At 44.1% G+C, this 27793-nt stretch overlaps 1 protein-coding gene across 1 annotated transcript in view; it reads right to left on the reverse strand.

Moving 5' to 3' along the window:
• Positions 1 to 23704, reverse strand: part of PLBD1 (phospholipase B domain containing 1) — a 68368-nt gene extending 44664 nt beyond the window's left edge. Inside the window, exons 1-2 of the mRNA XM_001089478.3 lie at positions 22932 to 23704; positions 8692 to 8911 (exon numbers count right to left, since the gene is read on the reverse strand). Coding sequence (XP_001089478.2) covers positions 8692 to 8911; positions 22932 to 23046 — 335 coding nt within the window. The 5' untranslated portion in view covers positions 23047 to 23704. The remainder of the gene's footprint in view (positions 1 to 8691; positions 8912 to 22931) is intronic.
• Between the last annotated feature and the right edge of the window lie 4089 nt (positions 23705 to 27793).

The following is a 27793-nucleotide window of genomic DNA, read 5'->3' on the forward strand; positions in this document are numbered from 1 at the left end:
AATCTGGAGTATACTCACATTGTTGATTTTGTTAACTATCTTTCAATTTCTTTGTGGATTTTGGAACTTTGGTGTGTAGGCATTTTTCTTTCCCCCCTCTGTCTCTCTCCCTCTCTCCCTCCCTCTTTCCCTGTCCAAATGCCTCCATCTGAGTCCTAGGAATCAGGTCTTACAGTGCCTTTTTGGGACTTCCATCCTATGGAATATTGCAGCGATATTTGTAAATAACCAAACCAGCATGTGAATGCTTTGGCTTTTGGTTGCCACCACCTCCCCACCCCCAAGCTTACCGTTTCTTATAAATCTATAGGCTAGGACTTACATCACCAACACTATTTTGTGGCCTCCTTTCTACAAGCAGTTAAAAGCATCAAGGCTACTTCTGGCTCCCAGCCTTGACTCAGCTCACTCAAAGCATTGAGGCCCTCACCCATCAGCAGGTGGCTGCCTCTGCTGGCTTCAGGCCAAGGGCCAGTAGATCCATATTTTATCACTTTGTTATCTGTTCAATTTCTGGTAGAAGAGACATTTAATCTTGTTCTGGAGCTCAGCTGTGTTACTATGAGGTTTTCTTTCTCATATTTTCCCTATAATTTGCTGTAAGTTTAGAGCAAAGAGGAAGTCCCTGCACCCTCTGGACTGAATGTTTACCTGCAGTCCTCGTTCTGGTTTTTATCTGATGCTTTTCACTGATGTCGGGACTTTAGAATTGGAGGCCATGCTGGATTCCAAGAATGGGAATTTGGCTCCTACATTTTGAAACTTTAGATATTCTTTATCTAGTAGTTTCCGGAACTGAAACTAATAATCTGAGAATAGTTTTATTGCTGGTGAAGTATACAATATTATGATCCTTTGAAATTGTTTATTTTGTGGTACTGGAATTTAATAAACTTTACCTCATGAGAATTTTTTCTTCCAATTACCTGTGTATATATATTAAATTGAATCATCACATTAAACTATTATTTACATATAGTTTATGCTATCACATACCTTTGCTTTGATCCATTTAGTTACCTTCTACTACCTCTAAATGCAAGAGCAAGAACAGCACTAAAGCTAGACAAGTGTGTGGGTGACAAGAGAGGGATCCTTTGTCCTGGCCTCATGCTCTTAAAATAAGTTATATGAAGGCCAGCACGGTGACTTACACCTGTAATCCCAGCAGTATGGGAAGTCGAGGCTGGTGGATTGCTTGAGATCAGAAGTTCAAGACCAGCTTTGGCAACATGGCAAAACCCTGTCTCTACTAAAAATACAAAAAGCCGGGCATGGTGGTATATGCCTGTAACCTCAGCACTCGGGTGGTTGAGGCACAAGAATTGCTTGAACCCAGGAGGCAGAGGTTGCAGTGAGCAGAGATCATGACACTGCACTCCAGCCTGGGCAACAGAGCAAGGTTCCATCTCAAAAAAAAAAAAAAAGAGTTATATGAAAACAGTTTTATTTATTGGAAACAAATAACTTGTGGGCTCTTCACTTACAATGTTCACTCAGGTAAAGAAACAAAAAATTCATACTTTTTATCCAAAGTCGTCCATCACTGCGCCCTGCCTGGCTCCACGCAGAGTCCCAGATCCCCCAAATTTTTCAGTCTGTTTCAAGATAAGGCAGTGGCTCTCAACTGGCCTGATTTTTCCCTGTAGGGAGCATTTCTGGAGACATTTCTGAGTGAGGGAGAAGGTGCCACTGGTAGCTAGTGGGTAGAGGCCACAGATGCTGCTGAAGATCCCACAAGGTACAGAACATCTTGCCACAGTGAAGAATAATCCAACCCAAAATGTCAATATTGTCTAGATGGGAAAATCCTTAAACAGAGGAATATTAATCCTGACTTGAGTGTCACTGCTGAGAGTGTCTACTACATAACCATAGACAAGACAGATGGAAATACAGGAAGGTGACTGAGCCAGAAGTATTAAAATTTTTCTTCTGGTTTCTTTTTTTTAGATGGAGTCTCGCTCTGTCACCCAGGCTGGAGGGCAGTGATGTGATCTCAGCTCACTGCAACTTTTGTCACAGAGGTTTAAGCAATTCTACTGCCTTAGCCTCCCAAGTAGCTAGGATTACAGGCGTGTGCCACCACACCCAGCTAATTTTGTATTTTTAGTAGACATGGGGTTTCACCATGTTGGTCAGGCCGGTTTTGAACTCCTGACCTCAGGTGATCTGCCCGCCTCAGCCTCCCAAAGTGCTGGGATTACAGGAGTGAGCCACTGCCCCTGGCTTTTTTTTTTTTTTTTTTCTTGGGTGTGGAGACTAGCCTTTTTGATTCTGACATTCAGTACAAGGGGAGAGAAACCTCCACCTTGAGATGAGAAGTGGGGGCCTCACCTGATCCTGCCACACACAGAAGCTCCAAGGAATACAATCTTCTTGCAGTCTCTTCAGGTTGAAGCCCTTCTCTGATCCCTGGGCCTGGGACCCTACACTTCTGTGTGGCAGAGCAATGCAGTGTAACATTAAAGAATTCAGGCTTTGAGCTCTGAGTTTAAAGCCTGACTCCACTACTTCTAAGCTATATCTTACTAAAAGCAGGATTCCAACTTCTCTATGCTTCTGAATTCTCAACAGAGACGACACTAGTGTCAACCTCATGGATGAGTCAGGTTTAGTTTCAGTTCCTGCAGTGTGTAAAGTCGGTAAGTTTCCTGCTAGCTTGGCTGAGATTTTGCTCACCTTTACCTCTTCAACACCTCTTCTACATGTTGAGATCAGAAAGACATGTGCACACCCATCTTTCCCAGAATATTTTTGCATGATGGCAATAACACATCATTTAGCACCTGTCATGTGCTACCTCCTACGCTCTCCTGCTTGGCCTCCCTGAGTCAGAGACCATACTGGGCTCCTTTAGTATTTCCCACAGCGATGAATCCATTTGTCTGTGGTAGCGGGGCATGCGCATGCAAACTCTGGGACTAGATAGCCTCCGTTCCAATCCTGGCTCCTACTCACAAGCTTCGTGACTTTCAGCTAGTTACCTAACTTCCCAAGTTTTCATATGAATAATATGAAGATTATCATGATACACACCTCATGGTATTGTGGATTAAATAACTCAACGTATGTCAAATGCTTTGAACAGAGTCTGGCACACTGTAAATGGCATATAATGGCTGGTTATCATCGTCTTTGGTATTTTGTGGTCAATTTTAAATTACAAATAATTAGAAATAATTACAAAAAATTAGAATAATTAGAAATAATTGTGGTCAATTTTAAATTACATCATTAGAAATTTTTGAGAGTGAGCCAGGCACGGTGGCTCATGCCTATAATCCCAGCATTTTGGGAGGCTGAGGCAGACAGATTGCCTGAGGTCAGGAGTTCCAGACCAGCCTGGCCAACATGGTGAAACTCTGTCTCTACTAAAAATACAAAAATTAGCTGGGAGTGGTGGTGCATGCCTGTAATCCCAGCTACTCAAGAGGCTGAACCTAGAGGATCGCTTGAACCTGGGAGGTGGAGGTTGCAGTGAGCCGAGATTGTGCCACTGCACTCAGCCTGGGTAACAGGTGAGACTGCATCTCAAAAAAAGAAAAAAAGAAGAAGAAGAAAAAATAATTTTTTTTTTGAGGTGGAGTCTCGCTCGGTCACCCAGGCTGGAGTGCAGTGGCGAGGTCTCGGCTCACTGTAAGCTCCGCCTCCCGGGTTCATGCCATTCTCCCGCCTCAGCCTCCTGAGTAGCTGGGACTACAGGCACCCGCCACCATGCCTGGCTAATTTTTTTGTATTTTTTAGTAGAGATGGGGTTTCACCATGTTAGCCAGGATAGTCTCGATCTCCTGACCTCGTGATCCGCCCGCCTCCGCCTCCCAAAGTGCTGGGATTACAGGCGTGAGCCGCCTGTCTCAACATATTAATGTAAGTAAAAGGAGTTGCCTTTGAAGAATGTAGTCAGGAACAAACTCCGTACGTTTCTTCCTATCCTCAGTGCCAGGCACAAGGTAGGAAAACAAGTGTTTGTCGTGCTGAGTTGACTCATTCAAACTGTGTAATTCCAGAGGAGGGAGTTTCAGCAGCCGCATGAACAACACAAGAGATCAGCTGCTTTATTAAAAACTAGAGAGACCAGGTCCCCATACACTTATCACCATGCTTTCCAGATAGAGTTCGTCTCATTTTATTAAAAATCAATCCGTGATTATTTAACAGCCTTTATATCATTCATGAGACATCAAAGGCTGAATCTGTAACTCTTAGGGAACTGTCTAACAGAGTTAAAAATCAGAGGAAGAATCTTCAGTTTGGTCAAGGCTGCTACCATCACACTGCATTACATGGAAATATACCTCATACTTAGAATTTGTTTCTAATAGAACTGGAACACTAGAATGCTATTAAACCTAATTAGCATGTAATAAGTAACAGCTGGGAGCAAAGCACTATGCCAGACATCTGGGGTATATAAAGATTAACAAAATAGGGTGGCCATCAAGGCACTAACAGGTGGTAGAGGAGAGAGCTGGAGCTCTAATCCAGTGGGAATGAAATCTTAAAAAGCTTCAAGAAGATAGCATTTGCCGGGCGCGGTGGCTCACGCCTGTAATCCCAGCACTTTGGGAGGCCGAGGGGGGCGGATCACGAGGTCAGGAGATCAAGATCATCTTGGCTAATACAGTGAAACCCCATCTCTACTAAAAATACAAAAATTAGCCAGGTGTGGTGGCAGGCGCCTGTAGTCCCAGCTACTTGGGAGGCTGAGGCAGGAGAATAGCGTGAACCCGGGAGGCGGAGCTTGCAGTGAGCCGAGATGTGCCACTGCACTCCAGCCTGGGCGACAGAGTGAGACTCCGTCTCAAAAAAAAAAAAAAAAAGAAAAAGAAGACAGCATTTGAGATGGCCTTTGAGCTACATCAAAGACTCTGCAGAGCAGAGGTCCTCTCAGGCTCTTGGTACCACATATATGGGAAGCCCCTCTTTGAGAAGGGTGGGAAAATGACCACAGTCACAAACACTAGACAGAGTCGACAGAGAGGTCATCTTTCATATTTAAGAAACCTCGGGCACTCTGTGCTCCAAGTAGAGAAGGACTGTTGGCAGCACTTCCATCCAAGGCCTTCCACACATGGTCCCCATTTGCCTTTTGAAACCCACCGTCCTTCGATTGTTCAACTGAAGCCTCCACTCCTCGTTCCTTGTTTTTGTTTTTGTTTTCTGAGATGGAGTTTCACTCTTGTTGCCCAGACTGGAGTGCAATGGCGCAATCTCAGCTTACTGCAACCTCCACCTCCTGGTTGGAGCGATTCTCCTTCCTCAGCCTTCCAAGTAGCTGGGATTACAGATGCATACCACCACACCAGACGAATTTTTACATTTTTAGTAGAGATGGGGTTTCGCCATGTTGGCCAGGCTGATCTCGAACTCCTGACCTCAGGTGATCCTCCCACCTTGGCCTCCCAAGGTGTCGTGATTACAGGCGCAAGACACTGTGCCCAGCCACTCCTTACTCCTTGTAAATGCAACTTATTTCAGACTCAGCGCCTTTTTTCAGTACTCTGTTCCATTACATTCTGCTCGGAATGACTTTATCCCTCTTCCCAGCCAAACCTAGTAGTTCTCTTCTATCAAGCACCAGGCCTACAACTCACTTCTTCCAAAAGCCTTCTTTGACTATTCTGGCCACTGGGGTGCTTTTCTCTCTTGTACTCTGTACTTACGGCTAACAAGCTCTTTTGAGGTTGTTCTCTACAGGAGAGTTGCTAGCAAGAGTGACCCAGCTTTTCCTTAAGGATGTAGTTTTAGAGATTCTAGCGCTATCTCTGCCCCACTCCTGATCATTCGCCCGTGGGCTGTTGCTACTGGTATGAAAGGAAGGCAGACTCAGATCCTCAAAGCCTACATCACAATTTGCAGGAAGTATTGTTGTTTATTTGTTTTTAAAATTTTCAAAGGCTGACTTATACATCTCAACTTCTCTTTGAAAGGACATGGCAAAAAGGCAAATTAAACAAGAAAACAGTTCCTGAATAGTAGCTGAGTGTCTTTTTTTAAGAAACAAAATTACCAGCCTGGGAAACACAGTGAGACCTCATCTCTACTAAAAATAAAAAATTAAGCTGGGCGCGGTGGCTCACGCCTGTAACCCCAGCACTTTGGGAGGAAAAGGCAGGTGGATCATCTGAGGTCGGGAGTTTGAGACCAGCCTGACCAACACGGAGAAACCCCATCTCTACTAAAAATACAAAATTAGCCGGGCATGGTGGCTCATGCCTGTAATCCCAGCTACTCGGGAGCCTGAGGCAGAAGAATCACTTGAACCTGGGAGGTGGAGGTTGCAGTGAACCGAGATCGTGCCATTGCACTCCAGCCTGGGCAACAAGAGTGAAACTCCATCTCAAAAAAAAAAAACCAAAACAAAATTATTTGAATGTGGTGGCTCCCATCTGTAGGCTCAACTACTGTGGAGGCTGAGGTAGGAAGATCTCTTGAGCTCAGGAGGTCAAGGCTGCAGTGAGCCGTGATTGCGCCACTGCACTCCAGCCTGGTAACAGAGCAAGACCCTGTCTTAAAATAAATAAATAAATAAATAAATAAATAAATAAATAAATAAATAAAATTTGTACTTTAATACAGGCCTGGCGCGGTGGTTCATGCTTGTAATCCCAGCACTTTGGGAGGCCAAGGGGGGAGGATCATGAGGTCAGGAGTTTGAGACCAGCCTGGCCAATGTGGTGAAACCTCATCTCTACAAGGAAATGTAAAAATCAGCTGGTTGTGGTGGCATGCACCTGTAGTCCCAGCTACTAGGGAGGCTGAAGCTCGAGAATTGCTTGAATCCGAGAGGCAGAGGTTGCAGTGAGCCGAGATTACACCACTGCACTCCAGCCTGGGCGACACAGAGAGACTCTAACTCAAAACAAACAAACAAACAAACAAACAATTTTTACTCTAACACAGAAGTGTTTTTTAAAAGTTATTATTAGAATGCTTCTTTTTCTATAGACTTTTTTGGTTAGTGGATAAAGTTACTCGTAAGAATAGCTCAATGCTTTATATAAAAAGTAAAGGTGAAATGATAAAGCCACCTTCAAAAGTGGCTGCTATGAGATGTTAAAGCTTATGTTTTTCTGAGACATAAGAATATGAGAGGTGCCACCTTTGTCAAAGCCCTGTGAATCTCTGTGAGCTCTAAGAGTAACACCAACAGAAATATCCAAGGGAAACATGTGCACTCTCAGAACATTCTCAGAGATTAGAGCTGCTTTCTGCAGATCACATAGTTTCCATTAATAACCCATTGTATATGTCACTCATGAGTTAATCTAACCTATTTATATTCACACAACTGTGGTTCAAATTGTTTCTTCCAACTCACGACTCAAATAACACAATCAGAATTCAGTGGAAACAGAAGTGGATAAAGATGTGGAGAAGTTCAGATTTTTACCTGTATAAAATGATTTTAACCATGTTAAAAAAATCTGATTCCGTTTACGAAGTTTTATACATTGATTGAATAGTATGCTGTTAAGGAGATTTGTATGGAAGAGTAAAAAAATTGGGTATAAAAATAAAAACAAAAATTTGTAGTCTGAATTAAAAAAGAGCAACCAGAGCCCAACAACTAGTCATTCGACATCTGATACAATCTCCAGTACTCAAAGTAAATTAAGATTGACATTTCACTTACTATGACTAAGGCAGTAACAGCCTAAATAAAGTTTGGTGAAATTGCACTCAACAATCTAGGTCACAGAGAATAAAAGAGTCAAGCAAAGTCATCAAGACACTTTTTATATCAAAGGAGGGATGAGAGTTGATTAGATAAATTGCAACTTTATTTTCCTTAAAGTCCTCTTCTCTAAAAGGCATGTAGCCTGATTGCATTATTATTAATTACATCCATGTTACTTTTATAAGGCAAGGCAAGGACACTAGAATCAAGTAACAGTAGAACTAGAAGAAACATTTATTTTAGACTCATTATAATGTCAATTTAAAAATCTCTGCCCACATGGAGGTATTGTTTCAAGATGGCTGGAAATAAATGCACCAACCGTTTATTTTTAATTAATCTTCCCTGCTCCGTTGTTCTCAAGGAGCGACCCCACCTCTCATTTGCTTTCTACCAGACAACAAGTGACTAGTAGGCTGAAAGGACTTTGCTGTCCTTTAAAATCATTTCATTTCTGGGTATGGTGGCTCACACCTGTAATTCCAACACTATGGGAGGCCAAGATGGGAGGATGGCTTGAGGTCAGCAGTTTAGGACCAGCCTGGGCAACATGAGGAGACCCTGTCTTTGCAAAAATATATAAAATAAAATAGTTTCATGGGATAGGAAGATTTTTAAAAAGTGCCATGAGAATTAAAGAGTGCCACACTTGGGGGTTTTGTTCTTTTTCGGCAGGTACTGATTATAGGAAAAAATGCAATTCTGGGCCCATGCTTGTGGTCCCAGCTACTCAGGAGGCAGAGGTGGAAGGATTGCTTGAGCCCAGGAGATCAAGGGTGCAGTGAGCTATGATCGCCACCGCACTCCAGCCTCGCAACAAAGCGAGAACCTGTCCCATGCCCCACCGCCGCAAAAATGCAATTATAATAATGTCTCTATCACACACGTGAAGAACTCCAGCTACTCTTCAGTTCTAATGTGCAACGCCAGGAAGATGAGAGTCACTGTGGAACATGGGAAGGACAGGGGTTGCCTGGCAGTGGCCCCACCATGACTGGGATACTTACGGGGCAGTGAGGTAACCCTCCAAAAAGCCAGCCACAAACATGATGATCTCATTGCTCAAGGCTTGAGAGCCATAGCCAGCTCTGATCTCCAGGATGCCCCAGCCTGTGGTTTCCACAGAGTTATTGTAAAAGCCATAGGCGTCCCCATTCTTGTCCATTATATTTTTGACTTCTACTGTCATTTCAGCAGGCATCCAGTATGCAGTTGCATAGTAGACTCCTAGAAGAAAAGGGAATAATGATAAAAATGCCATTCAAATGAGCTGTGATGCTTTTTTTTTTCCTATGTATCCAACAATTTCAAGACATTTGCTTTTAAAGATTTCCATTCTATTAGAATTGGGAAATCTGCCGTTATTGTTTGCCCTTATTCCAAGTGAGGAAAAACTGGAACCTTGATCAAGGGGGATAAGCTCAAAACACAAAGAACAAGGTCAAAGGTAGGGGTGTAGTTACAGCATCATAGAGGTGAGCCTGAGTGCTTCATCCTTAGAGGGTGGGAATCTGGGCAGGGCTGGAGCTGGACCTTAAGCCAACTTCTTGAGAGCTTGTTTGGAGGTTCCAGCAGGATAGCTGAGCTAGTTGCATACCCTTGACCGAAGACCGGTCCTCCTCTATCAGGGATGCTCGTCCTCTTTGACTGAGCACGCAGCTTCAGGAGGGACGCACATGGAGGAGTGAGGGAGGAAGGGGACAGCCGCCCAGCCAGCCAGATCAGCCAAATCAACCTGGCGGTCAATGGGGTGACAGATGTCGCAGCCAGATCGCCCTCACATCCAACGCCCACTTTTAATTCAGACAAGAATAGGGCTCTTATCCCTAGTCAGCAACTTCTTCCATTCCCCTTAACAGGTGGAACAAAACATCACCATTCTCAGGCTCCTTATCCTATGTCTCCTGCTTAATTCTTCAAATGTCATATGACATTAGATTCTTTGCAGGAAAAAGTAGAAGCAAGTAGAAGCTACCACCTGTGACTCCGTCAGGTGTTGATAATTTTGTGGGTCCATCCCTACACAATCCCTGAACTCATCACGCCCATCTCTCCGGAGCTTCTCGTTCACCTCCATCCTTCGACCCATGCTCTGGATCTCACCCTCCCACCTTCTTTAGGAACTTTGTTCTATCCTATATCCTCTTGCTCCTGTGCCCTAAAGCTCCTTCTCTCGGCAGTAGCTTCTCCCCCTTTGGCATACTTAACATGCTCCATTGTCTCATAGCTAAAAATAAACCAACTACAGAAGCCATCTGGATCCTGTGACCCAATGGAGCTATTGCCGGAATCTCTCACTCCCTTCACGAAATCATTACAAAGTTTAAAGTGTCCACACTGTATCAGGGACTGTTTTGAGTGCTGGTGACAGAGCTGTGAACATGACTGGCACAGTTCCAGGCCTCGCCTTTTGGAAAGAGGAATGCACTCACGCCCTGCACTTCCTCCTCTTGTCCCTTGCTCCAGCTGGCTGCAGTCTGCTCTCCACCTCCAGGATACCAACGCGGCTTCTGCCTGGCTCACTCACAAAATCCTGGAGTCCTAATGTCATATGAACTTCTGAAAGCATTGGATTCGTGACCACTTATTCTTAAAACTCTTTCCTCCCACGGCCTTTGGGACACTACACCCTCCCCAGTCTCCTTCTCCTGTGCCTGCCTTTTTCCTCATTCTCCCCATAGGTTCCTCTTTATCTTGTAAACCCCACAGCACACTTGATAACACAATCCGGATGACTCCATCGCACTAGAGATTCGAAATATTCTCCATCGTGATGCTTTCTCTCTCAGTGATCTCCCAGCCTGAAATTTGAATCCATCCTGGCTTCCTTTCTCTCTCTGATATCTTAGGTTTAATCAAAAAGCCTCCTAAATATCTCTCCCACCAGTCTCCACCTCTTTATGCCTACATTTCTATGTTACTTTAGGTAACACAACTGGCCGTTTAAGTATAGAAGAGGACTTTTTCAAGGTTTCTCTGACCTTTAATCCATTCTTCATTCTCTACCAGAGTAGCATTTCTAAAATGCGAACTGATTTTGTTAGCTTGCCTGCTAAAAATGTTCAATAGTTTCTATTTCTTAAAAGTTCTGCTGCCGGGTGCGGTAGCTCACACCTGTAATCCCAGCACTTTGGGAGGCCAAGGAGGATGGATCACCTGAGGTCAGAGGATTGCGACCAGCCTGGCCAACATGGAGAAACCCCGTCTCTACTAAAAATACAAAATGAGCCATGCGTGGTGGTGTGCGCCTGTAATTCCAGCTACTCGTGAGGCTGAGGCAGGAGAATTGCTTGAACCCGGAAGGCAGAGGTTGCTGTGGACCTAGATTGTGTCATTGCAATCCAGCCTGGGCAAAAAAGTGCAAAACTCTGTATCAAAAACAAAAAAAGCAAAACAAAACAAAAAGTTCTGCTCACAGGCATGAGCCACTGCGCCTGGCCAACATTTTACTTTTTGACGTTAAGATTGCCTATCAGCCGGGTGCAGTGGCTCACCACTGTAATCCCAGCAGTTTGGGAGGCCGAGGCAGGCGGATCACCTGAGGTCAGGAGTTCGAGACCAGGCTGACCAACATGGAGAAATTCCATCTCTACTAAAAATACAAAATTAGCTGGGTGTGATGACGCATGCCTGTAATTCCAGCTACTTGGGAGGCTGAGGCAGGAGAATCGCGTAAACCTGGGAGGCAGAGGCTGCAGAGAGCTGAGATTGTGCTGTTGCGCTTCACCCTGGGTAACAAGAGTGAAATTCCCTCTCAAAAAAACAAACAAACAAAAAGACTGTCTATCACACTTTTCAAAATAAGACATACATGTGGCCAAGGAGCATATGAAAAAAAGCTCAACATCACTGATAACTAGCAAAATGCAAATCAAAACCACAATGAGATATCATCCCACACGAGTCAGAATGGCTATTATTTAAAATGTCAAAAAATAACAGGTGCTGGTAAGGTTTCAGAGAAAAAGGAATGCTTATACACTGTTGGTAAGAGTGCAAATTAGTTCAACCATTGTGATGATTCCTCAAAGACCTAAAAACAGAAATACCATTCAACCCAGTAATCCCATTACTGGGCATATACCCAAAGGAATATCAATTGTTCCATCATAAAGACACATGCACATATATGTTCACTGCAGCACTACTCACAAGAGCAAAGACATGGAGTCAACCTAAATGCCCATCAGTGGTAGACTGGATAAAGAAATTGTGGTACATATACAGCATGAAATACTATGCAGCCATAAAAAAGGATAAATCATGTGTTTGCAGGAACATGGATGGAGCTGGAGGCCATTATCCTAGCAAACTAACGTAGGAACAGAAAACCAAATACGGCATGCTGTCACTTATAAGTAGGAGCTAAACAAAGGGACACATCATTTAGTTCATTATGTTTCTAATGGAAACATAGAAGAGAACAACAGACACTGGGGCCTGCTTCAGGGTGGAGGGAAGAAGGAGAGGATCAGGAAAAATAACGAATGGGTACTAAGCTTAATACCTGGGTGATGAAATAATGCATACAACTCCCATGACACACATTTACCTATATAATACACCCGCATATGTATCCCTGAACTTAAAATAAAAGTTAAAAACAGAAATACCATTCAACCCAGTAATCCCATTACTGGGCATATACCCAAAGGAATATAAATTGTTCTGTCATAAAGACACTTGCACACATGTGTTCATTGTAGCATTATTCACAATAGCAAAGACACGGACTCAATCTAAATGCCCATCAGTGGTAGACTGGATAAAGAAATTGTGGTACGTATACACCATGGAACACTATGCAGCCAAAAAAAAAAAAAAAAAAAGACCGTCTATCAAACATGCACTAAAAGTAGAGTCTTAATACTACAGCATCATGGCACCGTGGTCCAGGGGCTCGGTGATAGGCTGGGGCTTAGGCTTAGAAACTAATCCTGATTAAACTCTTAAGGAATGATCTGAGTAGGCCTGAGTCAATTTACTTCTGAGTACAATGACTACCATGGCAGGCCTTCACAATCGCTAAATGGAAGTAATGGCATTAAGAAATAGGGAGGGTCAAATAATTTGCCAATAAACTGTGGTTGACAAATAATTGTCTGATTGTTAATGGAGCCATTCGGCCACAATTTGACAATTGTAGGCAGCACCCACGGAAACTTCCCTTCTCCACCCAAAGGCAATAAATTTTCCAAATTTATTTTTGACCACATATCCCCAGCTTTTCTCACACATTCCCGTCCACCCTCACCTCCAGGGAGCCTTGTAGGGAAATGAGGAAGTGTGGTTGCTTGCATAAAAAGCAGAGTCATAAACAGGAACCATAAAACAAAAAAGGAAGGTGTGTCTCTTTTCTTTCTACCCGCAAAGCATGATTTTAGCTTTTTCTTCTTCTCCAAAACCTTGGCATTTCTCATCGTTAGGCAACCCAGGCCTGCCTTCACCTTCCAATCAATCAACTCCTTTTTGATGTAATTTGGGGCTTGCCCAAGACAACCTGAGTACTAAACCAAGAGCTATGTTTTCACTGTTGCTGGTCCTACCTAATTTCCTGACCACAAAAAGAAACTTCTGCAAATATGTGCTTTTTTGACACTCGTGTACCTCCATGCATGAAAAAACCTTTACTCAATCCCCAAGAGATTTTGGTGAGAAAAGTGTCCTGCCAATAGCTTAGCATGTGCTTTGAGAATAAAGCCCAAAATCAGAGTCTTCCCTCCACTCCAGCCGAGGTCCTCCACTCCTCAATGTTTTCTCTAAGTTTCAACTCTTTCTGGTTCTCCCACTATTCATGCCATTTTCTGATTTTCTTAAAACCTGTAATAGTTTAAGCCATTGTACTTTTCCATTTTTAGAAGACATCTTCACGATGAGAGGTGAATGGTCTGAACAAAGTAATAGTGAAAAAAGTAGAAAAATAGTACATAATTCTAATGCAAACCTAGTTTTATACAAGCTCTGTGAAAGTGGGGACTATTTCTGCTTAACACTCTATAAACCTGACAAAATAATGTTTCTTTGACGAATCTAGTTTGTGTGTGTTCTTTAAATGAAAAGAAAGCCATTTATTTACTTATTTATTTATTATTTATTTTCGAGCTGGGGTCTCGCTCTGTTGCCCAGGCTGGAGTGCAGTGGCACAATCACAGCTCAGTACAGCCTGGAATTCCTGGGTTCAAGCAATCCTCCTACCTGAGCCTCCCAGAAAATGAAGCTCATCAGAGCACTCATTCACAGAAGTTAGTATGAAATAGCTCAAGTAATTATGTTTTCAAGCCTGGGTGAGAGACTTCCTAAATGGCTCAGAATCTTGGATTAAGTCTATCCAGCCCCAAGAGCGGGAGCTATTTGTTGATATTTTCTTTAGAGTTATGAAAATGAAAAGTCAGAATTCAAACATTTTAACAGCAATATCCTCAAAATCAATGCACCTGATTAAATATCTGTTGAATGAATGGGAATGTTATTTATAAAAAGTATTTTTCTTCTATAAATAAAGATGGAAAATATGCCATCATTTTTATATTTCTATGTAAAAGCCCAAACGCCAAAGTTAAATTTTTTTGTATTAATATTTACTTGTATACTCCGATTAATATTTTATTTATTTATTTATTTATTTATTTATTTATTTTTGAGACAGAGTTTTCGCTCTTGTTGCCCAGGACGGAGTGCAATGGTGTGATCTCGGCTCACTGCAACCTGCGCCTCCCAGGTTCAAGCGATTCTCCTGCCTCAGCCTCCCAAGTTGCTGGGATTACAGGCACGTGCTGCCACGCCTGGCTAATTTTGTATTTTTAGTATAGACAGGGTTTCTCCATGTTGGTCAGGCTGGTCTCGAACTCTGGACCTCAGGTGATCTGCCTGCCTTGGCCTCCCAAAGTGCTGGGATTACAGGCATGATCCACTGCAAGTGGCAATATTTTCTATGAGTTCGTTGTTTTCAGTTGAAAAAAATTCCTACCCTGTCTTAGAAAGAAAAAAATGTATAAAATACTTATAAGTAGCTTAAACTATTCTCTCCCATATTTGGATTCTATAATAATTTTTCTAGCACCTCATTTATGAAAAAGCAGGTAGTTTTCAACCCCAAGAAATGCAATGTTTATTTAATATATTCAGAAGTCAGAGGGGAAAAAAAGAGAAAGAAATGAGAAATAGAACAAGCAAAAGATGTCAGAGAAAATAGAAAAAAATTATAATGAAAATAATCTGTTCATATTGGGTTTAGCTAAAAATTCACTGGTTTTGGTCCTTGAACTGCTTTCTCTTTGATGTCTGCTCAGCTGGTCTCTCAGTATACCTCTGTGTGCCTTGGCATGGCACTTGCCTTCTTTGAAAGGTCTCCCAGTAAATTGATGCCTGGTTTTTGGATTTGTTTTGACTCTTCGTCGGCGTCACTAAGGAAATAACTGATTTGTAAATTAAACAATCTCCAGTAAACAAAATTGTAAGTAGGTGTTTAAGCCTTGGCTCTCTCCAGAGATCAGAGGCTAAGATGCCTGCTGGAAGGAGGATTACTTTGGCAAGTACTCCCAGAGAACAGGAGCGAGGGGCTGGGAGAGTGAAAGAGAGGAACACTGATTCGAGGGTGCATTCTGAGCTGCTTTCCACTGTGGACACAGGGGCGATCCCACTGGGACTAGCCTCGGAAATCTTCATCCCAGGCACGGAAGACCCAGCTACCTGCTCCCATCTGATTAAGGTTAAACGTTGCCCTAGGAAGTGTTAACTCCCTCACTCCATTTCAGAGACGCCCTGAGGTGGAAAGTAAGAGATTTCTACAGTGAGGCAGAGATGAGGCCCCTCAGGTCATCTGCATGAAGTGGAAATAAAAGGCAAGTGAGAGGACGTGAGGTGGGCCACAGGATCAGGAAGTGTGAGACACACTAGATAAGTAGAAAGGGACACAGCTTTAAAAACTAGCTTCAAAACAACAATCCATGAATGAGGAAAAATGCTGGAGATTTGCTTAGATCTGGAATGATCCCTTTCCTTCATCCTGTTGAAACATACCCGTTCGTCACTGGCAGCTGAAATCAGAGTTCTTGCCAAAAGCCCTGTCAGCAGAAAGTCAACTTTGCCTCATTCTGGTTCTCTACTCTTAGCTCAGTCCTCATCTAGATTACTTATTAGTTATGTATTTGTGTCTGCTTGGTCCCAAAAATTTGATTACAAGCTCCTTGCGAATGAGAGGTGCAGTCTCACATTTCATTGCATCCACTCCCTTAGGCCTAGCACAATGCTCTATGGATTACGTGGCCACCTGGATCCCAAACTTTCCTGTTTTTGAGACAGTTTTGCTCTCGTTGCCCAGGCTGGAGTGCAATGGCACGGTCTCGGCTGTCGCGACCTCCGCATCCCAGGTTCAAGCGATTCTCCTGCCTCAGCCTCCCGAGTAGCTGGGATTACAGGCATGCGCCACCATGCCCGGGTAATTTTGTATTTTTAGTACAGATGGGGCTTCTCCACGTTGGTCAGGCTGGTCTCGAACTCCCGACCTAAGGTGATCTGCCTGCCTTGACCTCCCAAAGTGCTGGGATTACAGGTGTGAGCCACCATGCCCGGCCTGGATCCCAAACTTTCACACTGTCTGGGAAGGTTCACACCTGGTGACAGATTTTATCAAGTTATATAAACTTGATAGTATAGTCATTCTTGATTTCTAATTATGAATTAGAACTTTGGTGTCTTAGGTTTGAAAATGACCTCAAAGAGAATAACACCGGTGTGAATAACTTGACACTCCCTTATGCTGAAATTATTACTGCCTATGCAAGGCAGATGGACAAATTTCAGAACCAGCCCATCTCTTTCAGTGAAGTGTTCATCCTGTTTTCAACTCTCTCAATCAAGAGACTTACACAATTTTCTCTAGGAAGACTGTAACATGGCCAGGTGTGGTTGCTCATGCCTGTAATCCCAGCACTTTGGAGGCCAAGGCAGGCTGATCACCTGAGGTCAGGAGTTTGAGACCAACCTGCTTAACATGGTGAAACCCCGTCTCTACTTAAAAATACAAAAATTAGCTGGGTGCGGTGGCACACGCTTGTAATCCCAGCTACCTGGGAGGCTGAGGTAGGAGGATCGTTTGAACCCAGGAGACGGAGTTCACAGTGAGTTGAGATCACACCATTGCACTCCAGCCTGGGTAACACAGTGAGACTCCCTCTCAAAAAAAAAAAAAAAAAAAAAAAAAAAAAACCTGTAACATATGTTATCTGTGTAGACAGTGTTTCAAGTTTTAAGCTAAAATTTCCCCATAAATTCACTACCTCTATTTCATTTTTTACCATATTAAGTAAATTCCTGTTTTGTTTTGCAGTAGTGCAAAGAAGCTACATAATAACATTATTAATACATTTTCTAGTCACATTTTCAAGCTGGATGTTCAAAAGATTGTAACATGGAAGTTGTATAAACTAGAACCTACTCCAGTTTTTAAAAAGGCAAAACCTAAATGCATAAAAATTATTTAAAATGCTGAAGAAAATAAATCCCTTGGGTTTCATTCCATGAAGGGTATCACCACCTCTTTTGTTTTGCTATCTCCATAGTTAATGTCTTATAATTTGAAATCTAACAAAAGCAAAAGATAACAAGTGACAATGTAAAATTCATGTCTAAGGAAGTATGAAAGCAAAAATTTATTTTCTGCATGTCAGAACACTCAAGAAAAAGTTCATATGTTTCATAGTATATATATGTATATTATAAAAAGAAACCACCAGAATTTTTTTTTTTTTTTTTTTTGACACAGAGTCTTGCTGTTGCCTAAGCAGGAATGCAGTGGCGTGATCTCGGCTCACTGCAAGCTCCGCCTCCCAGGTTTACGCCATTCTTCTGCCTCAGCCTCCCGAGTAGCTGGGACTACAGGCGCCCGCCACCACGCCCGGCTAATTTTTTGCATTTTTAGTAGAGACGGGCTTTCACCATGTTAGCCGGGATGGTCTCGATCTCCTGACCTCGTGATCTGCCTGCCTCGGTCTCCCAAAGTGCTGGGATTACAAGCGTGAGCCACGGTGCCCGGCCTGAAAATTTTTTTTTAAAAATTGTTTTACTTCAATGAAACACTGAAGGAAGATCCTTTTAAATTTTCCTCAAAAGAAAGATTTTTAGCTTTGCTTCCAAATTTATGTTTTCAGAAGGACGAGGAAACAAAGTTTAATAATAAAGACAACTGGGCAGTTCCCTCAGACTTTGTTCTGGAACTTATCTTGTGTACATTATGCAAACAAGTTGATAAAGGGAGAGCACGAGAAAATGTTCAAGTTGGCACTGGGCACGATGACTCACATCTGTAATCCCAGCACTTCGGGAGACCAAGGCAGGCGAATCACTTGAGGCCCGGAGTTCAAGACCAACCTGGGCAACATGGTAAAACCTCGTCTCTACAAAAAATACAAAAATCAACCAGGCATGGTGGTGCATGCCTGCATCCCAGTTACTCGGGAGGTTGAGCCACGAGAATCACTTGAACCTGGGAGATGGAGGTTGCAGTGAGCCAAGATGGTGCCTTTGCACTCTAGCCTAGGCGACAGAGGAAGACATTGTCTCAAAAAAAAAAAAAAAATGGCCGGGCGCGGTGGCTCAAGCCTGTAATCCCAGCACTTTGGGAGGCCGAGACGGGTGGATCACGAGGTCAGGAGTTCGAGACCATCCTGGCTAACACGGTGAAACCCCGTCTCTACTAAAAAATACAAAAAACTAGCCGGGCAAGGTGGCGGGCGCCTGTAGTCCCGGCTACTCGGGAGGCTGAGGCAGGAGAATGGCGTAAAAACCCGGGAGGCAGAGCTTGCAGTGAGCTGAGATCCGGCCACTGCACTCCAGCCTGGGCGACACAGTGAGACTCCGTCTCAAAAAAAAAAAAAAAAAAAAAAAAAAAAAAAAAATTACTTCAAAGCACGTAGATTATCATCTTCAATCTTGCCTGCCTTATCAAGACATGATAACTTTTTAGAGAAAAGCAACTTCAGTGGCCACTCAATTATATAACACTTACTGCATGTCAGGCACACTGTTTCTCACAACCACCCCATGAGATAGACACTTACAATACCCATCTTCCAGATGAGGAAACCGAAGGACATATAGAGACAATAACTGACTAAAGGTCACATGGCAAGTGTTGGAGCCAGGATTCAAACACAGGCATTAGGGTTCCAAAGGATTTCCTCTTTCCGGAATTCTGTTACCTCTCTAATACTATACTTCCAAGAATGAAAAGCTTCCGTGTGAAGAATGGATATACTGAGCAACTGTGAGGCCTTATGTCAAGTGAATTGGGAAGTAAGAATGTCCTCAGAGACCAGGTACAGTGGCTGTTGCCTGAACCCCAGGGCTTTGGGAAATGAACCTGTGGGAGGATCACTTGCGAGCAAGAGTTTGAAGCCAGCCTGGCTAACATAGTGAGACTCTGTCTCTACAAATAATTTTTTTTTTTGAATTAGCCAAATGTAGTGGTGTGCACCTGTAGTCCCATCTACTCTGAGGCTGCAACGAGCTATGATCGTACCACTGCACTCCAGCCTGGGTGACAGAGCAAGGCCCTATCTCCAAATAAATGAATGAATAAATAAATAAGAATGTCTGCAGAGTTAAAGGATCAACTGAAACTGAACCCAATCATAGGTCTGCCAAATCACCTTGGAGACTGAATGTTTCAGGATGTTAAACTTTTTGACAACAAGATGAAGGTATTAACTGTTATGCTCAAGTGGACACTGGTAAGCCATGGCAATGTGGAAAAGGCAGTGTCCCAACATCAGGGGCCAGCAATGCCAGGCAAGCATTGTGCAGTGGAGGGGCAGTCTCTCAGCTGACTCAAGTATATGATGTATATGATGCTTACCAGGAGACAGACAAATCAGGCCTCCAGCCTGACAATCTCATGTTATCTACCCCCATGTGGTTTGATTACAGTGAGAAAGTGCCTAGAGTAGACCTCACAAATATCCAGTCTGCCTGACAGTTATATTTCTAACTAAAAATTAACACTAAGTCTGATGAATAGACTTGGGTGTGTATCGGGATGAATCAGCTTCCCTACTTCTGATCAGATATGGAGCACTAGAAAGACTGAATTTCTGGAGTCTAGCCCTGCAAGACTGAGGGCCAGATTCTGAACCAGTTTTACCAATATACATATCATCTTCCGAGTCTCTCAGCAGCCAACCCTAAGTAAGAATGTCTGCAGAGTTAAAGGATCAACTGAAACTGACTCCAGTCATAGGTCTGCCAAATCACTTTATGGAGACTGAATGACTTTCAAGATGTTAAACTTTTTCAGAACCAGGTAAATGTATCACTTATTTCTCTAGTGACCACCTGACTTCTCCATACATACCACTTAGAAAAAATTATATAAGGACCTTCTAAAATCAATGATGGGGCTTTTGGTCTGGAAAGATAAAGGTAACACCGTATGTCTGAAATCATAGCTTGAAAGATTTGGCTAGAATGACTGTGCAATTATTTGTCAACTTCTGGAATAATAAAACTATGAAGTAACCTTTACAAATTGAAGAATATGCAAGAATTAACTAAAAGTGGCCGGGCATGGTAGCTCACACCTGTAATCCCAGCACTTTGGGAAGCTGAGGTGGGCAGATCACTTGAGGCCAGGAGTTCGAGACTAGTCTGGCCAATCTGTTGAAATCCCGTCTCTACAAAAAATATAAAAGTTAGCCGGGCATGGTGGTGTGTGCCTGTAATCCCAGCTACTTGGGAGGCTGAGTCAGGAGAATTGCTTGAACCAGAGAGGCGGAGGTTGCAGTGAGCCGAGATCATGCCACTGTACCCAGCCTGGGGGGAAAATAAAAATAATTTTAAAAATAGTAAAAACATAAAAATAAAAGTAAAATTAAAAATTGAAGAAGTTGTTTTTGGATACATAGATGCATGTTAGTGGATATAAAATTCATTCCAAGGGGATGGACATGCAGTCCCTTTAGTGTTTACTGAATTCCTACTAAATTCAGGGTACTGAGCTGGGTGCTTCAGAGAACACATGACAAGTGAGAGGTAGCAAGCCCCAGTTCTTTACTCTTCGGTTGTTCGCAGGCTAGTAGAAGGCAGAGACCCAAAAAGCCTCAAGGGAAAATAGATTAATGTGGGTAGGACAAAGGAAACAGATCTCGTCTGCTGAAATAGTGTGGCATCACCAGACATCCTTAACACCTATGTAAGTAAGAATCCCTTCCAGATTGCTGGGCATGGTGCTATCAGGATCACTTCACCTCAGAAATGTCCTTACTTTCTGCCTTGGCTCCAGAACCTCCAAGCATGGAGTCAGCTTCCTGTTGGAAGAACTGTTTCAGATGCAGTTTCTTACAAGGTGGTACCTTCTTGAATAAACAGTGCTCCATCTTCAGAAATCCAACATCTCCATCTCACTCCTCAGGCTGCCCCCTCCACCTATAAAAACAATCTCAATCGTCCAAAAATAAAACAGAAAATGAAGGCCGGGCGGGGTGGCTCACGCCTCTAATCCCAGCACTTTGGGAGGCCGAGACGGGCGGATCACGAGGTCAGGAGCTCGAGACCATCCTGGCTAACATGGTGAAACCCCGTCTCTACTAAAAATACAAAAAAAATTACCGGGTGTGTGGTGGGTGCCTGTAGTCCCAGCTATTTGGCAGGCTGAAGCAAGAGAATGGTGTGAACCCAGGAGGCGCAGCTTGCAGCCAGCCGAGATCGCGCCACTGCACTCAAGCCTCGGCGACAGAGCGAGACTCCGTCTCAAAAAAAACAAAAACAAAAACAAAAACAAAAAACAAACAGAAAAGGAATATTTGGGACCCTCCAAAGCCACCCCCAGGTACATCTGAATGAGCTGTATCCCTAGACTAGAAGTAGGCACCAAGGCCACCGCCATAGTTTAGGCAAAGAATACAGAAAATCACCAGTCAGGAGCCTGTGGGTACATCTGATCCCACAGACTGGCACAGACTGGAAACATTTAAGATCGAAGAGTGATAACTGCACAAGTTTCGGAAACGAAGGCACTCGATGATGGAAGGTGGTGTAACAAGAATCAGTACACATATTTAGAAAGGGGCATCCTCCCCAAGCCCCACCCTACTCTTGTACAAGGTCAGCACAGAAAAGGGGATTATGAAATAAAACAAAATTAATTCTCTCTTAGTATTACTTTAGAATTCTTTCAAGTCCCTTAGTTATAGTTCATAATCTTCGCTTCCTTAGAAATGGAAATCATAAATCCAAAGCTTTTTAATTTCATTTCATTTCATTTTTGCAAAGGATGTAGATTTGCATGAATACCTATAGAGATAAAACCTGTTTTTCCAAGAGGGAAGTAGTTAAGCAAAGCCCTCTGGCATCCCCTAGCTCTGTCTTATTTGCTGTGTTATCTTTATGCAAATTACTTCTGATCAATCTCAGTTTTCTCATCTGCAAAATGGGGAATATAATCCTATTTAGGATTATGATGAGACATATATTAAAAAACAAAACAAAACAAAAAAAACCCGGCCGGGCGCGGTGGCTCATGCCTGTAATCCCAGCACTTTGGGAGACTGAGGCAGGCGGATCGCCTGAATCAGGCGTTGGAGACCAGCCTGTCCAACATGGTGAAACTTCGTCTTTACTAATAATGCACAAATTAGTTGGGCATGGTGGCAGACGCCTGTAATCTCAGCTACTCGGGAGGCTGAGGGAGGAGAATCTCTTGAACCCGGCAGGCGGAGGTTGCAGTGAGCCACTGCACTGCAGCCTCGCGGACAGAGCGCGACTCCGTCTCAAGAACAACAAATCCAGAAGGCCCTTAAGCCCACTGCCTGGCACATATCAAACTGACAATCGTGCAATCGTGTGTTTAAGCCAAAGTCACTGTAAATTTTTAAAACACAAAACAAATGGCAAGCCGGAACCATATCTCCCTACAGTCTGGATAAATATATTTAGATGCCCATTGGCTGGAGTTTTTAGGACCAGCCCAGGCTCTGTGGGCCAAGAATCGGCGCAGGAGCAAACCAATTTGTTGGCCGAGAATTCGGGCCAAAACTTGTAAAGTTGGCAGACGCACTCTCCAAGCCCTTCTCAAGTGCCCTCGCTGCGCGGCCGCAGGGCTGGAGCGAGACGGCCGGTCAGAGGCGCGTTTCTCGGCGTCCACCCAGGAACCAGACGCCCGCTGGACGTCAGCTCGGCCGGACGCGGGGCACTGGCGCGGACAGATTCCGAGGAGCCTCCCGGGCTCCCCTCGCCCAGGGCGCACTCTGCTCACCTGCCGGGTTCGGCGACTCCGCGGTGACCAACAACAGCGGCGGCAGCAGCAGCCGCAGCAGAAGCGGCAGCGGCGGTGGCAGCCCCGGGCACCCGCCCGGACCGCCGCGGGTCATCGCTCCACCGCCACAACCTTCCTCTGCGAGATCAGGCGGCCGCGGCGGCCCGCGGTGGCAGAAGTTGCGAGAGCGGCTCGTGGTCGACCCGGGGGCGCCGCCTCTCCGAGGTGGGGCGTCCTCAACTTTCCTGTTTCATGAGGCCTGCCTGCTCCGGGCTCTGAGGGGCGAGGACGCTTCACGTGGTGGCCTGGGGCCCACCCCGCCTGGGAAAGGCGGGTCCTTTCGGTCTGACCCTCTAGCAACCCGTGGGCCGGTCTGGGAAAGTTCCCCAGCTGCGCTTATGGGAAACGCAGAGGCTGCCTGCCGCTTTCCTTGGCAGTTTGCGGCCCAAGGCTTGGGCGAATCAGTTCACGTCAACAGCACTGCTAGCCTCTGCTTCTGTGGCCGACCTTTTATCTCCAGCAGCGGACCAGGCGCCCGGGGCCCGGGTGACATGCGTGCCCTGCCTACACGCAGCTCGGATCCTCTGCTGTTTCTGGAGAGGCCTCCACGGGTCCATTTCCCTCAGCGATTAGCGTGCCCCTCCTTCCCAGGCTGTTTAACCTAAATCCATGTGCTGTAGCTCAGATTTTTTATCCTTTTTGCTTCCTCTTCGTTGGCTGGAGCCACCACCGGAGAGTGATTCAGAAGGGGCTGACACTAAACACACTCCTACGTTTCTGTGGAGTCCCCATTTCTGTGTGGGGGTCAGTGAAAAGTGACATTGTGAAGTAGTCAAAAGTTATGCCTTGGGTGACATTGTGAAGTTGGCACAGGGTGCCCTAGGTGACATTGTGAAGTAGGCAAAAGGCATTTCATTCATTCAGTCAGCATTGGCTGGGCCCATCTTATGCTCCAGGTACCAGTGATATAAAGACAACTAAGAGCACGCCTCACCACAGACGAAAAGAACTAAGCCCGCCGGGCGCGGTGGCTCACACCTGTAATCCCAGCACTTTGGGAGGCCGAGACAGGCGGATCACGAGGTCAGGAAATCGAGACCATCCTGGCTAACACGGTGAAACCCCGTCTCTACTAAAAATACAAAAAATTAGCCGGGGGTGGTGTCGGGCGCCTGTAGTCCCAGCTACTCGGGAGGCTGAGGCAGGAGAATGGCGTGAACCCGGGAGGCGGAGCTTGCGGTGAGCCAAGATCGCGCTACTGCACTCCAGCCTGGGCGACAGAGCCAGACTCCTCTCAAAAAAAGACAAAACAAAACTAAGCCGTATAGATTAAAAAGTACACAGAAGTTGCCATTCTGCTGTATTAGAGCTATGTTTAAGGTGCATGGAAGAGGGGGAAGAAGGGAACAAGTCACCCCTCAGATGGGGGCTTCAGCACCCTACTCTTCCTCTTGGCCTTTCTTCTAAGCTTAACCTGGGTGTCAAGGAGAGATGAGAAGAGAGAATAAGAAGTACCTTTCATAATAGGGAAAATGCACTTGTAATTGTTAGAAAAGATAAAAAACCTAAAAGTACATCAAATCTCTGTGCAAATTGTGAAACACAAGTCACAATTTTGTGGTCGAGGTATCATGGCTCATGCCTGTAACCCCAGAACTTTGGGAGGCCAAGGTGGGAGGATCACTGGAGCCCAAAAGTTCAAGACAAGCCTGGGCCAAATAGGGAGACTCCGTCTCATTTTTTTAAAAATTAAAATTAAAGTCCCAATTCTGTTTAATGACATTTACTGAATGAAGAAATTGAGGACATTGTAAAAGTTGCACATTTTCCTTCAAGTTAGAAAATTAAAATGAAGAAAAATTATGAAAATTTTGGTTGTGTTATGTTGGGAAGAGAGCCACATTAGGCTATTCAAGGAAGTGGTGCCACCCCAAATATTTGAGTCATATTGACCTATACCACCCTCCCTCACCTTACTAACCCTTCTGATCCAAGGAGCCAAGTGTTCTGATGAAGTAAGGTGCATAGAAATGCCCAATGTGAACCTTGAGGCATTCATTCATCTATTATTTATCATCAAATATTCGTTGACTCCCATGTTCCAAGCATAGAGTAGTAAACAAAACAAAGTCCCTGCCCTCACAGAGCTTGCATTCCAGTAGGAGGGAGCAAATTATACCTATAAACACATTAATTGAATCAGGACTTCTCTATCTCAGCACTATTGACATTTTGGAGCAGACAACCCTTTGTTGTTGGGGGGTTGTCCTGGGCACCCCTTGGCCTTTACCTACTGGATGCTAGTAGCACCCCCATTGAAAATGTCTCCAGACGTTGTCAAATGCTTCCGTAGGGGAGCAGAATTGCCCCCTAGTTGAGAATCACTGAATTAAATGATGATACATCTTGCTTTCTTTAAATTGTGCCAGTCTTACGTATCTGGGAGGAAAATGAGCTGCAAAACTCACACATAGGAAAATAAATCTCGAGACCCCAAAATCACTAAGCCAAGAGAATAGTCAAGCTGGAAACTCTGTCAGGCAAACAAACCTGCCTCTCATTTTATTCTGAAATAAGATAGCTACAAAGATAAGAAACTACACAACTCCCTCACAATTTGCCTACAAGGAAATTCCCTGTGGACGAAGGGCAGACAGAACTTAAAGTCATCCCTCTGAGGCTCACCAGAGACAAATGCATGTCTGACTGCTTCCTCTGCAGTATTGTTTACGTAAAAATGCAGACTCCCTGAGCCAGAGTAAACTGTGTATTCTTTGGAAGGCTGAGCAAGGACTCAAAAGAACGTAACATTTTGTCTCTTTTCTACTTCTAACATGGAAGACCGCACTTTGAGTTGTCTGGTCTTACCGGACTGAACCAGTGGACATCTTACACATATTGACTGATGTCTTATGTCTCCCTAAAATGTATAAAAGTAAGCTGTACCTCTACCACGTCAGGCACATGTTGTCAGGACTCCTGAGGCTGTAGCCCTGGTGTGTCCTTAACTTTGGCAAAATAAACTTTCTAAAATTGACTGAGACCTGTCTCAGATCTTTTGGGTTCACATACTAAAGCTGCAATGAGGAGGACCAAAGATGCTGGCTGCCAAATGTTCTCATCACTTCTATAATGGACTTGTGTGGTTTGGGTCTACTCAGCATCCATTATTCTACTCCTGTACCAACTTTTGGTGAGCCAAGGGTGGAGGTATTTCTACCAGGAGACACAGAAAGGAAGTTTTATTGAATTGGAATTTGAAAGTCCATTACTGAATTGCAATTGGTCTTTTTTGAGCTCCTCTTAAAACGTAAAAATATGTTTGAATGGGTAAGAATAGGATTGTAGTATTGGTAATTTTGCCTAACTATCAAAAAGAGTAGGAGCGTTGGGTGCAGTGGCTCACTCCTGTAGTCCCAGCACTTCAGGAGGCTGAGGTGGGCAGATCACTTGAGGTCAGGAGTTCGAGACTAGCCTGGCCAACAGGGTCTCTACTAAAAATACCAAAAGTTAGCTGGGTGTGGTGGCTCATGACTGTAATCCCAGCTACTTGAGAGGCTGACACAGGAGAATCAGTTGAACCCAGGAGGCAGAGGTTGCAGTGAGCTGAGATGGCACCACTGCACTCCAGCCAGGATGACAGAGAGACTCCATCTCAAAAAACCAAAACCAAAACAAAACGAAAGTACTAGGAGCATAACCTCACCTAGGAAGCACCACTGGAGACTCAGGCTCCTCATCTCAACGGGCAAAGAATCCCAGCAGCTGAGATACTGGCCCAAAGCAAAGGGAACACGGAAAAAAGGTGTGGAAGTCACATATAATTATCTATAGCCAGGTGACCAGTTGCAGAAACAAAGATGGTGGTCTCTGTTGGCCTCTATAGTTCTTTCCTTGCTGTAACATATATGTGGCAGATTGAAAATTTTACAGTTCCAGTTCCAGAATAAAATATGCAAAATGTAAATTTGTTTCTTTTCCAAAAAAGTGTAATTAACTTAGCATTCAAACACAACCACTGATGGTAATTTTGCTTATTTGTTTTGTTTTTTTGTAAGACAGGATCTCACTATGTTGCTCAGGCTTGTCTCAAACTCCTGGGCTCAAGTGATCCTCCCACCTCCGCCTTCAAAAGTGCTGGGATTACAGGTGTGAACCCAGCCAGTAAAAATTTTTAAATACCAAATTTAAAGTTACTCAATTTCATTTGGGCCAAATCCTTAGTGTCTTTTGCCTCCTTTGTGTCCTTCCTCTTTTTCCTTAAGGATGACCTTAGCTTCGGGGGCTTATGTATTGACTTGGTACTAGATAAGGGACATTTACTCTGTGAGTGATGCTCTTGGCTTAGTGGCCTCCACTAAGATACAGCTTTTTTTCTCATTCGGTCTGCAGGAATTGCAGTGCATACGCATCTGCTGTTGGTATCTACAACTTTACCTTGACCTCAGATTTAGATTCCCAGATACTCTGTGTATTAGTTAATGGAATACTAGCTATAATGACAAATAAACTCCAAAAGTTCAATGGGTTAACGCAATGAAAGTTTATTGGTGGCTCGTATACCAGTCCAGTGTGGGTGTTCTTAATTAGTAAGTGGCTTTCCTCCACGCAGAAATTTAAGAACCCACCGATCTTTCATGTTGTGGCTCTATGATTCTCTAAGGCAGAAGTTCCCATGCTTTCTTGGTTGATACTACCCATAGAGTGTCACTAATACAGTTTTAGGGCTGCAGACCAAAAGAAATACCCATCAGTTCTTTTTACTAAGTAGTTAGGGCCACACAATGCAATAGTAGTCATTTGCTCAGTGTCCTACGGACGGTGCTACATTTCCCTCAAACATGTAAAGTATCCCAGAGAGC

Source organism: Macaca mulatta, chromosome 11 (assembly GCF_049350105.2).
Source record: "Macaca mulatta isolate MMU2019108-1 chromosome 11, T2T-MMU8v2.0, whole genome shotgun sequence".
Classification (NCBI taxonomy): domain Eukaryota; kingdom Metazoa; phylum Chordata; class Mammalia; order Primates; family Cercopithecidae; genus Macaca; species Macaca mulatta.